The sequence below is a fragment of the Achroia grisella genome, unplaced genomic scaffold (genome assembly GCF_030625045.1).
Source record: "Achroia grisella isolate CSIRO2021 unplaced genomic scaffold, CSIRO_AGI_Agris_v1 utg1186, whole genome shotgun sequence".
NCBI classification, from domain to species: Eukaryota; Metazoa; Arthropoda; class Insecta; order Lepidoptera; family Pyralidae; genus Achroia; species Achroia grisella.
In genome coordinates this window covers 3,593,550-3,608,268 of record NW_026712592.1, presented here as the reverse complement: position 1 = coordinate 3,608,268, position 14,719 = coordinate 3,593,550, and the positions used below count along the sequence as shown (strand labels likewise).

Sequence of the window (14,719 nt, the reverse complement as noted above, 5' to 3'; positions counted from 1 at the left end):
TGAAGAAGCACGAGACGATGATGACAGCATGCGTGCACATTCCTTTGTTTTTCTTGTTATATTAAAGACTCGACCTTACTTCGCATAAGTGTATATACACTATATGTGATAGGGATCATATACCTGTATGCATGTGATACATCTAAGTAGTAAACTGGATTAAAATCCTATGCCTGATTTAAAAGTAAGCACAAACAAACATAATTTATATTAGTTACTATACTACAATGTAATATACATTCCAGTGATTTTTATTTACATTCCGCAAGTTCCGCCAATTGGTAACAATCACAAATACAACTTTACCCTCGTTCATAAAAATTAAATTCTTCATATCCGTTTTTTTTTTCATTTTCTCAAATTAAGAAAATAATTATAAAAGAAAAGAACATAATTCTTTATGTTCACTTTTGACACTTTTTAATGTCATTGGAATGTCAAACAAGCTAACGACCCCTCACAAGAACAGCAAAAATTACATTACGTCATCAGATTTAGCCTGTGTTGCCATTCCATACGATGTCACGCCTCCGTACAATTTCATATTAAAGGCATTTGACATTATGAATAAAGGTGACAGAAATTATAGATATAGTTACTAAATTGTCAATTCAAACTTAAAATTAAATAAAAATTTAATAGCGTATCTTAAAGTTGTGTTAGGCCGTTCATGGGGGTGGAGGTGATGAGGCTTGCTTGCCCAATTAAACGACCCTAAAGGTATGAGCGTTTCCCTAAATTAGTAGGACGATCTGTCGCTGTAACCGAGAAGAGGCCTGCCCTACGTCATCTATAGGGCTTGCAACGCCACTCCGCAGCTCACAATGGCAATGTTCTGAGATATATCGTGTGGTTTTTAGTTAGTAAAAATCTTGGACACAATGCGGCGGGTTGATGAGATATGGTAAATCTTTGGAATATTTTCTACATGTTAAAAACTGACGACAATGGCATTATATAATTTGGTTCAATAATAAAACTGGCGCAGAATTAAGGTTGAAATGGTAAATTTCATTGTAAGCAAATTCATGTATAAATGTACTGAACATACAATAAAATTCAGAGCGGTATGTACTCTCTGATTTGTTGTAGGGTCTCTTGATCGGTGGCTTGTATTAAGCGGTTGAATGTCTCGACTCCCACTTGGTTCTTCAATGTTTCCAACTGTAATACAAGTTATAGCTTTAATTCTTACCACTTACAACCAGTATATGTTTAAAGCAAATATAAATTAATAAGATAAATAATAACTTGGCCCAATTTTGATCTGACTGAAGACGACAGGTAATAGGGTTACGCAATTCTTGGGCTAGTTGCGATCATAAGTGCATACCTGGTAAGTGGTCAATGCGTATAGATGACCACTTACCAGGATGATTATTTAGCGTAACGATGCGACAGTAGATGTCAAAGCCAAATAGTAAACACCGGCAAGGCAAACCAGCATACTGGTCGAATTAAAGCGATAGCAAATTACTAGATTTCTGGAATATGAAGACGAAGAATACTCCAATGTAATGCGAGGAGCAGGTGATAGGAGTAAATACCTGATGCATGGTAACAGCACGTAGATCGATGCAGTGCGCCGGGTGCGAGGCCGCCAAGCGACGCCTACGCAGTTCGTGGGGAGTGTCCCCGGCGGCGGCGGCGTCCCCCCACCGCGCCGCACCCCCGCGACCCTCCAGCGGAGATGCAGGACGAGACCCGGGTGGCGCCACCAGACCACTAACACAAAACGTATTTATTTTATTAAAAATTCAAACTCAATGTAGAACAAGACCAGTGTTTCGCAACATGGGCCCCATGAACATTGGCCGAAATTTGAAATTTCAAAAATGATCTCCACACGAGTTGAACCCTTTCGCTTCGTGCCATTTAAATGCAATACTCGATTAATTAAAAAAAATTATTAAAATTCCTTAATAATGTTATTTTATCACTAAATTGAAATATTAAATTAGTATAGAAAAATCTTTATTAAAATTATTTCAACTTTTTAATTTCAGTGTTTCATTATGTTTTGAAAATGTACAAACTTACTATATTTCATCAACAATTTCCTAGTGATTTCTTCCTAAAACATGTCATTTAAGTTTCTCAAGTGAACTATTCAATTTTTTTTAATATATTGTATGTTTCATGCATAGAGAGGGAGGGGGTGCATAAGAATTTTAGAAAGGCTAATGAGGGGCATGGCACAGAAACGGTTGAGAAACATTGGACCACATCACTCTTAAGATATATTTTCTATATCACATAAATACATCTCACAAAACACCATTTGCGACATACATTTTAGAGGTTAAATCCTGCAGTAATTGTTTAGGGCCCTTTAGGTCCCAACAATCAATCCTTTACACCACATACAAATATCAATCCTATACAACATATACAAGTCCTATCAAATACATACAATAACCCTATTACAACTAAAGAAATAACTAACTTATTGTTATTTAATGTAATTGATAATACTCACTCCACATAAGTGCCATTATCTTCTGTCTTCATAACGTCATTCAACACCTCAGTCAGATTCAGCAGTATAGCCGGGAACCGCTCCAACACTGTTGCGTTTTGTGTTGTTAGCAGTGCTGCCAATCCCAACCCTGTAATGAAGGTTTAGAGTGTAAATAATTTGACCTTAATTTTCAACAGCTTTGCCCACATGAGCTGGGAACAAGTCTAGGATCAGTACAGTCCAATTAGCATAGTTTAATAAAAATCATTACCTTATAACAGTAATATTGCTTATAATTACTAAGTGTCTTATTATATTATAATTTACAATCATGAGAAAATTATGGGTTTACGACTAAAGTAAACAGTAATAAAAAGATAAATATACATCTCAAAATGCAATTTTCTTTAACAATAAAATTATATCCATGTTATTAAATTCAGCTTAGTATACTGACATTAACACTTTCTTTTAAAGAATACCATTATAATTTCAGACTTGATACAATATCCTTCACAAAAAAACAAATCTTTCAAGTACAAACGTCATTCACTTACCAACTACCTTCCACCTCTCCACCTGTGTGACCAGATTCATCTTCTCTGTCCAAACGTGAAGGAACCTTGTCAAAACCTTTACAGGATCTGAATCATACTCGACCAGCCCATTTGAGGCCTCTTGTATTGCTTTGTAGAACAGATCTGATGACAGTAAGATCACACGGGAGACCAGGCACAGTTGTACGGAGAGAACCATTGGAAGATCGTCTCCTTCTAGAAGACAACTAGAAGAAAAAAATAATAGAATTATTTTTTGAGAAATATATAAATGTAAAAATTCAGAGGTAGAAAATTTAGAAGCCGGTTTTGAGACGCTTAAAAAATATATACATGATATTATGAAAAAATCTATATATGAAAACAAGGTGAAGGTGAAAGTTATTTTCACCTCAGTAAAAGACCCAGATCAATGCAATCAAACTCATGAAACAAAAGTTTGCATCATGCTAAGAATCAAACCCGCGACCATCGGAAGTAAAGCGGTGTACTAAACCGTTAACCACAATAAAATACATACGAAGTTAAAAGCTATAGGTAGTATGTTTTTTTTTATCTCGAAAATAAATTTAACATTATCTACATATGTTACCAGATTTGTGCGATGCTAAATAGTGTTAAGGTACTATCGGAAACTAATATGAATTATCGATTTTTATAGGTTCCTCAGAAATTTTGTGTTTATTTAAAAGCGGTGTGCAAAACCTCTAGATCACCAAGGCCGTCAAGATTTTGCAATCTACTGCAAAGCAACGAAGAAATTCTAAATATAAGTAATACTCACTGAATAACCCTAATGAGTATAGGCCATATAACTTTAACACCCAAAAATGTATTCCTCTCCGGGAACGATACACTGACACAGATCTCCGCCATCTTTAACACGGTAATCACTCCTTCAGTCCTCATATCACTCAGCATATCTTCTAAAAGAGCCATACATTTCCCACCGGCACCCGACAGAAACTCCTCAGGACATAGCAATGTGTATGCTTGCATTATGTAGACTACAATTCGGAGGTGTTCTGTTGATTGCTCTGTAAAAGTCATATACATCATGCTGATATTAATAATAATAATCCTAGATATTTCACACAACGCCATCTAGTCTCTAGCTATGTTTGTTTTATTGTTACTAAACTACTGTTGCTATTATACAAAAACATTTTTTTTGTAAATTCATAGATAGTAAACCAAACCCTCAGACAGATAACAACAATCATACTCATAAATACGACTGTATGCACCATACGAGGTATCGAACCCGCGACCATCGGAAGTAAGGCATTGCTAAATGTGCTAAACCCCTAGACAATCAAGGCCGGCAATATTATTGTGATAATTTGGCAATAAATTAGGTCACACCTATTTAAGTAAGTTTTACACTGCAGTCAGAGTTGGTCACATTTAAAATATAGAATTTCGTGTTTTATTCAATACCAGTAGAATTAAATAAAACATGATATTTTATATTTTAAATGTGATTTATACTGCATATTTCCCCTTTCTCCTTTCTAAAAGAGTGGGAGGTCTCCTAGATTATTTATGATGTATATATCCAAATAATTTAATGATGGCTCTAAATGTCTAGTTTATACAATGTGTGTACAACAAAAAGGAAACAAGTTTAAAACGGTGTTCATCAAACATATCAGGTTAGATCTTACCTAATATTGGATACAAATTTTCAGCAAGCTGCAACGTCGCCGGGTCCGCAGTATGCGAGGTCTCTAGTATAGCTAGCCAGAGCTCTAACGCATCTTCCAAAAGATAAACATGAGCCGGTTCAGAAAGCCTAGTCGATTCGTTCACTACACTCAGTATCCATGGCCGAATGTTGGGTGTGCATTCGCCTAGAGCCTGTAAAATAAAAAAATACTTTAGCTGTCATTACGGCGGTGGATTGACGCATTTGTTGTCGTAAAAGTTTCTAGAAAAATCTTCCTAACATCACATAATATAAAGTATATAAAAGACTTCGATGGAATGTTTATAGTTAAATCAGGACTATATCTTCTCTCGAATTTTTATGAAATTTTATATGGATATTCAGTCAGTCTGAGAATTGGTTATCTATTTTTCATACTCCTAAGCGATAAGGGTTGTCCATCCCTAACACTATTTTTCTTTTTTGGACAATTTTTTTTTTGTAATGTGGCATTAAGAAATACATATAACCCTAAATTTTACAAATCTATCACTAACATATATTTATTAATAACGATTTTAATTTATATAGCAAAACAACGTTTGCTTTGTGATTATATAAATTGTACTTATGACAACGCTGTAGACATTCTAAATATTTTTGAACTTATACGTAAATTGTCTATTGTCAACACAATATAGCTTACATTATTTATATTGTTAACTGAAATAAAAATTAAATTTACCATAAAATTATTCGTGTTACGACGTGATATTAGTTAACAGTATAAATATTGTATAGTAAACATGAAAATTTGTCAATACAACTTATTTTACATTGTATCTAATTGGCATATTCATCTAAATAATTGTAAACTGTATAAATAATGCTTTAGCCATTCCACATAATAAAAGAATAAACTAACATGTACTAATTAAAACATCCATCTCCTTATTTTGATATTCTCTGAGAATAGAAGAGCTTCTATTCTCAGAGAATATCAAAACAAATTAATATCTTTTCTTTGGAAATAAACACAATACATTCTTAATATAAAAAGAGGTTTTCATACGCATCATAAACATATCACTAACCTTAAGCAGATGAACAACAGCAGACAACGCAGCCGCCCTCAGCATATTATGTGAGGCGGCGTGATTCCACAGTTGTGGTAAATATGAGAACAAAGCGCCGGTACCTCCGCCACGTGCTACACTCGCGCCGCAACGCTCCATCACGTACGACACTACGTGTAACACATGCATCTTCGTATCACACTCTTCAGATTCCACCTAAAACATTACGAAAATATAACAATTATTATATTTTTGTCTAAGTTAAAACTCTGTCGCCAAGGAGGAGAATCCGATACCATCATGAAAGCCACGACCGCTCTGCCAAGAATGTCCAACTAAAGAACAATAATAATAATATCTCAGAACAATTCACACAGAGCCATCTAGTCTCAAGGTAAGCTGAGCTTGTGTTATGGGCACTGATTATAGAGCTGTTATAAATATATAGATAATTTTTTTTGTAAATACGTATTATATAATAATCAAACACGCGACAAACGGAAACGAATCGGTGTGCTAAGCCGCTAGACCACCGAGGTAGTCAAATAAACGATTATTCGTATGATACAAACATACGAATAATCGAACCTGGTTTATTCTGTGTTTACAAAAAAAGTATTTAAGTATTTCTATGAGTTGTTTAGTTCCCACAACACCAGCTCTGCTTAGCTAGAGATTAGTTGGCGCTATGTGAAATGTCCTAGGTTATTATTAATATTATTTTAATCCAAGTGCCACCTTTACCATCGATAGAAGTTCTATATATTTGCCTTTCTTTAAGTACATAATATCATTTCTTTCAAATAGCCCTTCATGCTTTATTATTTTCTTAAAGTCCGCCTGTTTGTTAACTTGATTACCATGACTAAATATTTCATGAAGATGAATAAATTATGAGAAAATATTAAGAAAAAAAAAAAAGATTTATAGAATAACAATACAATAAATAAAATATAGTAACTTTATAGATTGGAAAAGTATATAACGCCGAAAAACTTTAGCAAACTCATTGCATAAAACAGTAATTTTATTTTAACATTCCGAATGTAATGAGGAATAATATTCAAGTAATTTACCAATAATTCATAAAGCGCTGCAATTGCGTGGGGCGCATACGGTGCGAACTGTTCCACGTCGAAGTTAAAATCGTCAATAGTGCTTCTCAGCGCTTCAGCGGCTGCAAGCTTCACTGCGGCATCTTCATCCGCTCTGGAGAGTGGTTCTAGCAAAGCTTCGTACATTGCTGGCCTTAGCGACTGCGATGCGCGAACTCCACACCATTGGCCTGTAATGAAGAAAATTAAATTAATTAATCAATATTAACATTAAGAACGTATATACGGTTTAGCACACCGCTTTGCTTACGATGGTCGAGGGTTCGATTCTTCGCACAGTGCAAACATTTGTGCGGCTTCGATTCCTCGCATGGTGCAAACATTTGTATTCGTGAGTATGATTGTTGGTATCGATCTGGGTGTTTTCTATGTATATGATGTATATATTTACAAAAACAAATCTAAGTGTTTATATCAGTTGTCTTGTACTTTGTCTTGTACCCATAATATAGACACTGCCTACCGTGGGACTAGATGGCGCTGTGTTAATTGACCAGTTATTTTTAATATTACAGTACTAATTTCATATTAAATACTTACCAATCAATTGACATACTCTTCTTCTTATAATTCTATAATTATTATCTTTGATTTTTAACTCTTGACTTAATACATTTGTAAACCATTCGTCAAAATCAACCTGAAAAACAAATAATAAATAAAAACATAAAAATTATAAATATTAGGCAGTCCAGGGTTTTTAATATTTATTGACATATAGATTTATTTTTGATAAATTTACTTTTTAGCACTTAGCAGTGGAAAGCTTAAACAGACATTTTCTTTTTGGTGGACTCATAAAGGTGATGGTTAATAATTATATAATTTTTATATGTTTGGTTAGTTTAGGATTATATTTTGCTTATTTTGTATAGTTTTTGTTTATTCCATGCATGTAATCAGCTTTTGTAATGTAAAATATGCATCAATCTACTGTATTATTAATGCAATATATATAGGCATGCATATGTAACGGCCACGTAGCAGTGGCTGAGCCTACTTAGTTTTTGATCAGATATTGGTGTTTCCTTCACCGGAAAGTCACTCAAAAATATAATTTGACACACAAATTCTTTTTAGTGTCAAAATATTTAAAATTACGACCTTGGGTGTAAATCAGGTTAGAAAAACCACTAGGCTATGACACTCTAAATGAATGAATTATGAGTTTACTCACATCGTCATACAAGTCGAAAGCAGCCAATCTCACTGCATTATATATCGCATCTTTCTTCAAGATAGCGGGCAGATCGTCAGGTGATATTTGCCGCTGCTGCAACGATGCGAGCAGTCGCACCAGCTCTGGTGCCAACACGTTGCGGAATTGAAACAATTCCATGAACAAAGTCTCTGTGCATGGCTGAAATTATAAAGAAACTATTAAAATTTTGTTTAATGTCATTTGAAGAGAGGTAAAGCGTGGGTAGTGCAGAATAGGTCTAAACCACCCGGCGGCATACCGAAAGGAACGGCAAGCATTGCGTTACAATAAAATTAACAGGTTATAATGATAATCCATAAGATGCAGTTATTTGGAATTAATAGAATTTTGAGATAATTTAACAATAAGTCAATTAAATTATTTTAATTCATGCAGACCTTATTTTTTACACACACATATGATAAGTCGAATCTGCTGTCAGTTCGGATAATAATTCGAGCCGAAGTCAAAAGTCTTCTGCTCGACCTTAATCGACAAAACTTTGACCAGGCTCTTTTAATAAGATATCTGCATATTCCATTTAATTACATTGTCTGTTTTATAAAATGGGCATGTAATGCGCAGGAATGAAGATAATATTTTAAGGAAGGTGTTATATATGAATGTGGATGGTTATAAGGGCAGAGGAAGGCCAAAAATGAAATAGATGGACCGTGTGAAAGATGATATGGTAAGAAAGGGAGTAAAGTAAAGAAAGGGAATAATGAAATGACTGCGAACAGGGATGAATAGTAGAGAAAACATATTACGCCGACCCTAAATAAATGGGATGAAGGCAGATGATGATTTGTTTATAAAATAGAGATAATTCAATCAGCAGACATAACTTGAAGACATCAATCACCAACCAGCAACTGTTCACGAGGATGACGAATGAGCCAGCTATCAGCAATGATAAAATGTACACTTACCCTCAAACTATACTTCCAAGACTCGCCAGCTTCATCAGTGGCAAAACTCTCAGGTTCCGCGTCCCACAATGACAGATCGTCAGAGCTGAGTAGGAAGTAATGCGTGACTAAGTGCCGACACATATGGCAAACTGTATTTGTGTCCAACACCTCGGTTTTAACTTGGTGGGCTTGTAGCGTCACTGGAGAAAATTCAAAGTCTGTCAAACCAACTGTATAAAGTAGGTTCAGTCTATCAATAAATCGATCAACCATTTATATAGTGATAGCCGCAATTCAGTACTACGTCATAGAAATTCAACCATATTTATGGAAAATGTTCATAGATACTAGTTTTATTATATTTCGATTGATTACATAATATATAAGATGAAAAGAATGCATAAAAAAAATATACCTTTCCCAAATTATTCATGGTAAATGATAATTCATATTATTTTATACTTACATGGCTCTTTAACCTGATCTATTCCCTTTGGCAGCTTATATTCTACACACTGTAATATCCCCTTCACAATATTCAAACATTGTATAGTGAACCTCTCGTATATGAGAGACATGCCTTGTTCTGTGAAACAGTAATACAATGCAAACTCCAGAGAAGGTCGGATAAGTGGCACATACGAGAATGGATGGAAGCACAACACACCCAGCGCCACTTTGGTCAGATGTATTATGAACTTCTCACATAATTCCAGGGGGTAAATACCACGACCTTTAAGAAGTTTCCCTGTAAAATACAAAAAATATATACCTTAAATTCTGTTATTAAATAGTTAGAGGTATATTGCAGAGGAATATTGCACCCGTTGGCGCCAGTGGAGGATGATGAGATGCACATGAGGTCAGGTCAGATAGCCCATCGAGACAAATTCACCATGAATTTATAATCTTGGTTTCCAGGGGGAACCATGTGGAGATCAATCTGAGATGGTACATTCCTTTAGAGGTACACTCAGCGTCATGATAAAGGCATCACTTCAAATACCCATATTTCGCTGGGTGGCTGCAATCTAGTGGTAACCTTGCTGCTGTAGCAACTTAAACCCCATATTACTAATACCGATACACCGATACTGCTATATCGATACCGATAAGCCGACACCTATATACTGATTCGATATCCGCACAATACAAACTTTGTCATTCTTGAATATATCAGTTTTATATTTGCCTACTTGTACATGTAAATAAGTATTTTATAAATCAGTCTATGACTGGAAGGCTCTGTGAATTAACAGGGCAAAAACACGGCAAGGCAAAGATTATGCTGTTCAAGTGGTTGTGCAATTTGTTTGTTTGTTGTTACTAGTTTAAAAAATAGAAATGAACTTACTGCATTCCAAGCTTGTTTTAGCTCTGTCAAATACTACATTCAAAAAGGCACTGGCATCTTGACTTTCGTGTGCCTTCTTGAAACCAAAGACTGTCAACTTCCTCAGTATCCTCAGGCAAAGAAGAGCTTTCTCCAAATGTTCAGTAATCAATTCGGTAGCGGCGCCCTCTTGGATGTGTCGGAGGAATAACTCCGTATTCTCGTGCCAAAGGTTGAGAATGAAAGAGTATACTGAATTTGTTAATTCCTGAAATATTAAACATAATATTGTAACTATTTTTTAAATACATATGATTTTTTAAATACAGGGTTGCTATAAAATTAATGATGGACATGCTATATTCTCTCAAATTAGCCTGACATAAACAAAGAGATGTAAGTAAGAGAGGTACCTAAAAGAATCCTAATGTGATTAAGTAATTTTACCTGAAAAGTCCGCCGATCCCCAATAAGTCTTTTAGAAGCCAATGCCTTGACAACATGATGAAATATTAGTAATGATCTATGCTGAACTAAAGGCTGGGGCGCCTTCAGAGCACCTACTAATTCTGGAACCAGACTCGGCCAATTTGTAGGACAGTCGAATCTGAAAATTAACTCTTGTTAAAGATTTCTAATAATGATGAATAATTGGTTTTTTAAGAGACTTAGGGCATTGTGACAGTTGGTTACAATTATGTGACCTCTCTAGTGTCACGGCACATATTTTGAAACTCACGCCTAGAAATTATTAACTTATAAGACATTGTTTTAATACCTTCATCTATAAGGATATTATAATGATGAAGATTTTGATTGTTTGTTTGTTTGCATTGAATACGCTCAGAAACCACTGGACCAATTTGAAAAATTGTTTTACCATCTGTTTCTGATGTTGACCTTAGTTTAGTCTCAGTGGTAGAAAGTAATAAGTTAAAAAAACAACATACCTAGCTATTTTCGAAATTAGAACAGCCTGTTGTGTGGCAATCTGTGCAACTGGTTCACTAAATATACTTTGCGTAAGTAACCCATGCCTCAACTTCTGTTTTTCATCATCTGTGATGGCATTGGGGGCATTCCGCCTCCAGTATCTGTCAACCCCATTTTTGAAGCACATCACAGCCAGCCATCGGACATTGATATCAATGGTATGATTGGAGAGTACATTCTAAAAGACAATTCTTAAGGTTAAAAATACACAATTTAAAATAATAATTAGATATTTAAATGAAACTAGTCAGCTTAATGCTGGTTAATTTTATATAGTTTCCCAATATGCTCTTATGTTAAAATAATATGAAACAAAGAAACTTATAAAATATTGTCTGTACATGCCTAAATATTTCCCACAATACTGAAATATGAAAACAGATAAAATTGTAAAAATAAAACATTACAAACATAAAAGTTAAAGTACAAAAAAATACAATATAATGTAATATTTTTATATAATTTTGGTTAATTCTTAGAGTCTGTAAAACAATTGTTCCCCAAAAGAACTCTAATAGTAAAATTGTTCTAATAAAAAAATCATAGACACTACAGGCACTCCAATGAAATTATAATACAAAACATTAAAAAAAACACATCTTTTAATGTTCTTGTCAATAGAAACTGAGTTACAACTGGCACGCATATTCATGGTGTGATATCAGCTGAAACTAACAGTTAAACAAAAGCAAGACAACTGCACTTGACATTACAATGTTTTTTTTATAATGGATGATGATGGAATAGTCCCCCCGCTTGTGATAATGGTATATGCTGGTGGGGCACCAGTGGAGGATAATAAGATATGCTTTAGGACAGGTCAGTTAGACCATTATGGCATATTCACTAGGACTTTAATATGATGGTTTCTAGAAGGAACAGCATGGAGGCCAACCTGAGATGGTACATTGCTGGTAATGGGGCGATTAATCCACATCACTAATAGTAAAATTAATAATCAATATGAATAACAATGTGCATACAATACCATTAAGACATTTTTCACTCCTTCATGGCTATAATTATTATTTTTTTTACTAAATGTATTATATAAAAAATTTATAATAAATGTATTATATTCCTGTTCATAGTATTCATATATATCAAATTAAATTGTGGTATCTCGGTATTGATAAAGTTCTGGTACTCTAACTGTAATTCGTACTTTCCAAGTTCTTTTATTACTTATTTATTTCACTTTATTTCGTTTAGTTCATTTTAGTTTATTAAAAAAATATACAAGGTACATTATTCAACCTCGAGGACATAGCTGAAAATCAGTGTTTTGCTCTTTGAGTGATTCTCCACACTGAGCTATGTACCAATTTTGTATTGCTGTAGCACACACATGCAGGTTTACCCTTTATTGAACTGTTATATTGTAGGTACTTGTCATTTGATGTTGTAATTAAGCCTGTATGTGTGTACTAAGATACAAATAAAAACTATTATCTATCTATCTATCTATCTACACTTATTGTATTTGTAAAAGTATATTACCAATAGTAGTTAGACCTTAGAAAGATTGCCAGCCCACTGTGGCTCCGATTGGCAAAAGATAGGAACACATGGAAAACACTGGAGGAGGCCTTTGTATCTAAAGGACATGTTGACTCAGAGACTGATGTGCAGAATTAGAAGTAACATAAAATGTATATATAACTAATATTTCTTTTATATTTTAAACTTTTAATCAAATATTACGATAGCTTGTATAATTTTGTGTCAATTAATAAAGGCTTTGAATTTGAATTACCAATAGTACAGAATAAAATCCCGGTTCTATCTCCCATTCTTGAAGCTTCTTCTCAGCTGGTTTTAAGACTTCAGTGTCTTGACTGGTTGCACGGTTTAGTGTATCCAAAACCAATGCATAGATGTTGGGGTCCATGATAGATGGTAATTACCTTCAAACCAAATTGTTTAAAATGCCAATATAGGTAAATATATAATTAATAATAATCTTGCATATTACAACCAACTCCACTCCCTTTCTCAATTTAATATTAAGTATATATGTATGTATTGTTATTAACTAACTACTAGCCAACCTGGCTTCGCACATTTGTACACGTATTATACATATAAACCTTCCTACTGATTCACTCTATACATTGGTAAAAACTGCATTCAAATCTATTGCACATTTTCAATGATCTAAGCTAACAGAGAGCAGCAGCGACTTTATTTTATACTGTGTTAAGACTAACTGTATACAAAGGTGTTGTTTGCATAGAATGTAACCTAAATTACTCACTGATAACATAACTATCTACCTATGGATGTTTTTTTAATTGGAAAAAATTATTAAGTTTTAGACTAATATTAGTATAGATACTTTCACTAAGGATATTTGTTTTACCAATTCTACTAAGGATATTTGTTTTACCTATAAAGTAACTATTTGTATTCAATCCTTTTTATAAAATAGTAATAGCTAAGACATGTACTTAGGTCTGTTATTTGGGACAATTTACTATAATCCAGTTAAAAATAATTACAATTGATAAAAGTTTGCTTATTTATTATTAATATTCATTTCTTTGCTTAATTTTCCGTCTTAATGTGATATAGAAGGTTTACATCCTAAAATACATGACTATTTGTTAACTTGTATAGAAAAAATCTTACACATATATTTATTACTTCTATATTTATAATAATTATGAAGTACCTATTACTATGCAGCAGTGATAATAGTAGTTTTGATATATTGTAGAGGTACTATAGAATATAGGGATGACAATATATTCAATCACAATACTGCAATGCACTATTACACAGTAAGGTCAACAAAACTGCTTAAATAAGGCAGTTGTTTAAAATTAATATAATTATGTAAACGCCGGCACATTTAAATAAGTACACTATAATATTATTGTAAGATATATAAAAACACACTTTAAGAAAAAGTGATAATATAATCAAAATAGTATAAAATAAAACTTACTTTTCACCCAAAAAATACCGTGGGCATAACATAACCTAACACATTTTGCGTAGGATCATTAATCCTACTATATGCCAAATTTCAAGCAGTATTCATCAATACTGGAAAATAAAAGGTATTATAAATAGAATTTATGCTGCAAATAAATATATATACAATTTTGCGAAGTTAATAATGACGAAATACCGACCGAGAGAAAAAACAGGGTGAAATTTACATTACGAAAAAAATTTCATTGAGTAAATGTCAATCTGTTTGACTTCTCGTACTGATACTGACTAAATTACGTGAATACTATGACAATTGAACTGAGCCTTGTCATCCGCACCCGCTTGTAAAGGTGGAGTTTCGGGGTTCGGGATGATGAATTTTGCATAATATGAAAAATATTGGGCATATAGAAACGTTTAATCTATGTCAATTATAGTTATGTGGAATACAAAAAATAGTTATGGTCTATTATGTGCACTA

At 33.6% G+C, this 14,719-nt stretch overlaps 1 protein-coding gene across 1 annotated transcript; it reads right to left on the bottom strand.

Annotated features, from left to right (window-relative positions):
- Positions 1-992: 992 nt before the first annotated feature.
- Positions 993-14,514, bottom strand: LOC131853859 (importin-11). The gene is made up of 18 exons (XM_059204930.1): positions 14,439-14,514; positions 14,249-14,349; positions 13,055-13,205; positions 11,256-11,476; positions 10,753-10,912; positions 10,327-10,573; positions 9,439-9,720; positions 8,991-9,172; positions 8,035-8,217; positions 7,398-7,497; positions 6,819-7,027; positions 5,761-5,958; positions 4,686-4,878; positions 3,803-4,055; positions 3,019-3,245; positions 2,480-2,609; positions 1,548-1,725; positions 993-1,164 (listed from the first exon to the last, which is right to left on the bottom strand). Exons 3-18 carry the CDS (start codon positions 13,187-13,189, stop codon positions 1,060-1,062), a joined length of 3,003 nt encoding a protein of 1,000 aa, XP_059060913.1. The 5' UTR covers positions 13,190-13,205; positions 14,249-14,349; positions 14,439-14,514; the 3' UTR covers positions 993-1,059.
- Between the last annotated feature and the right edge of the window lie 205 nt (positions 14,515-14,719).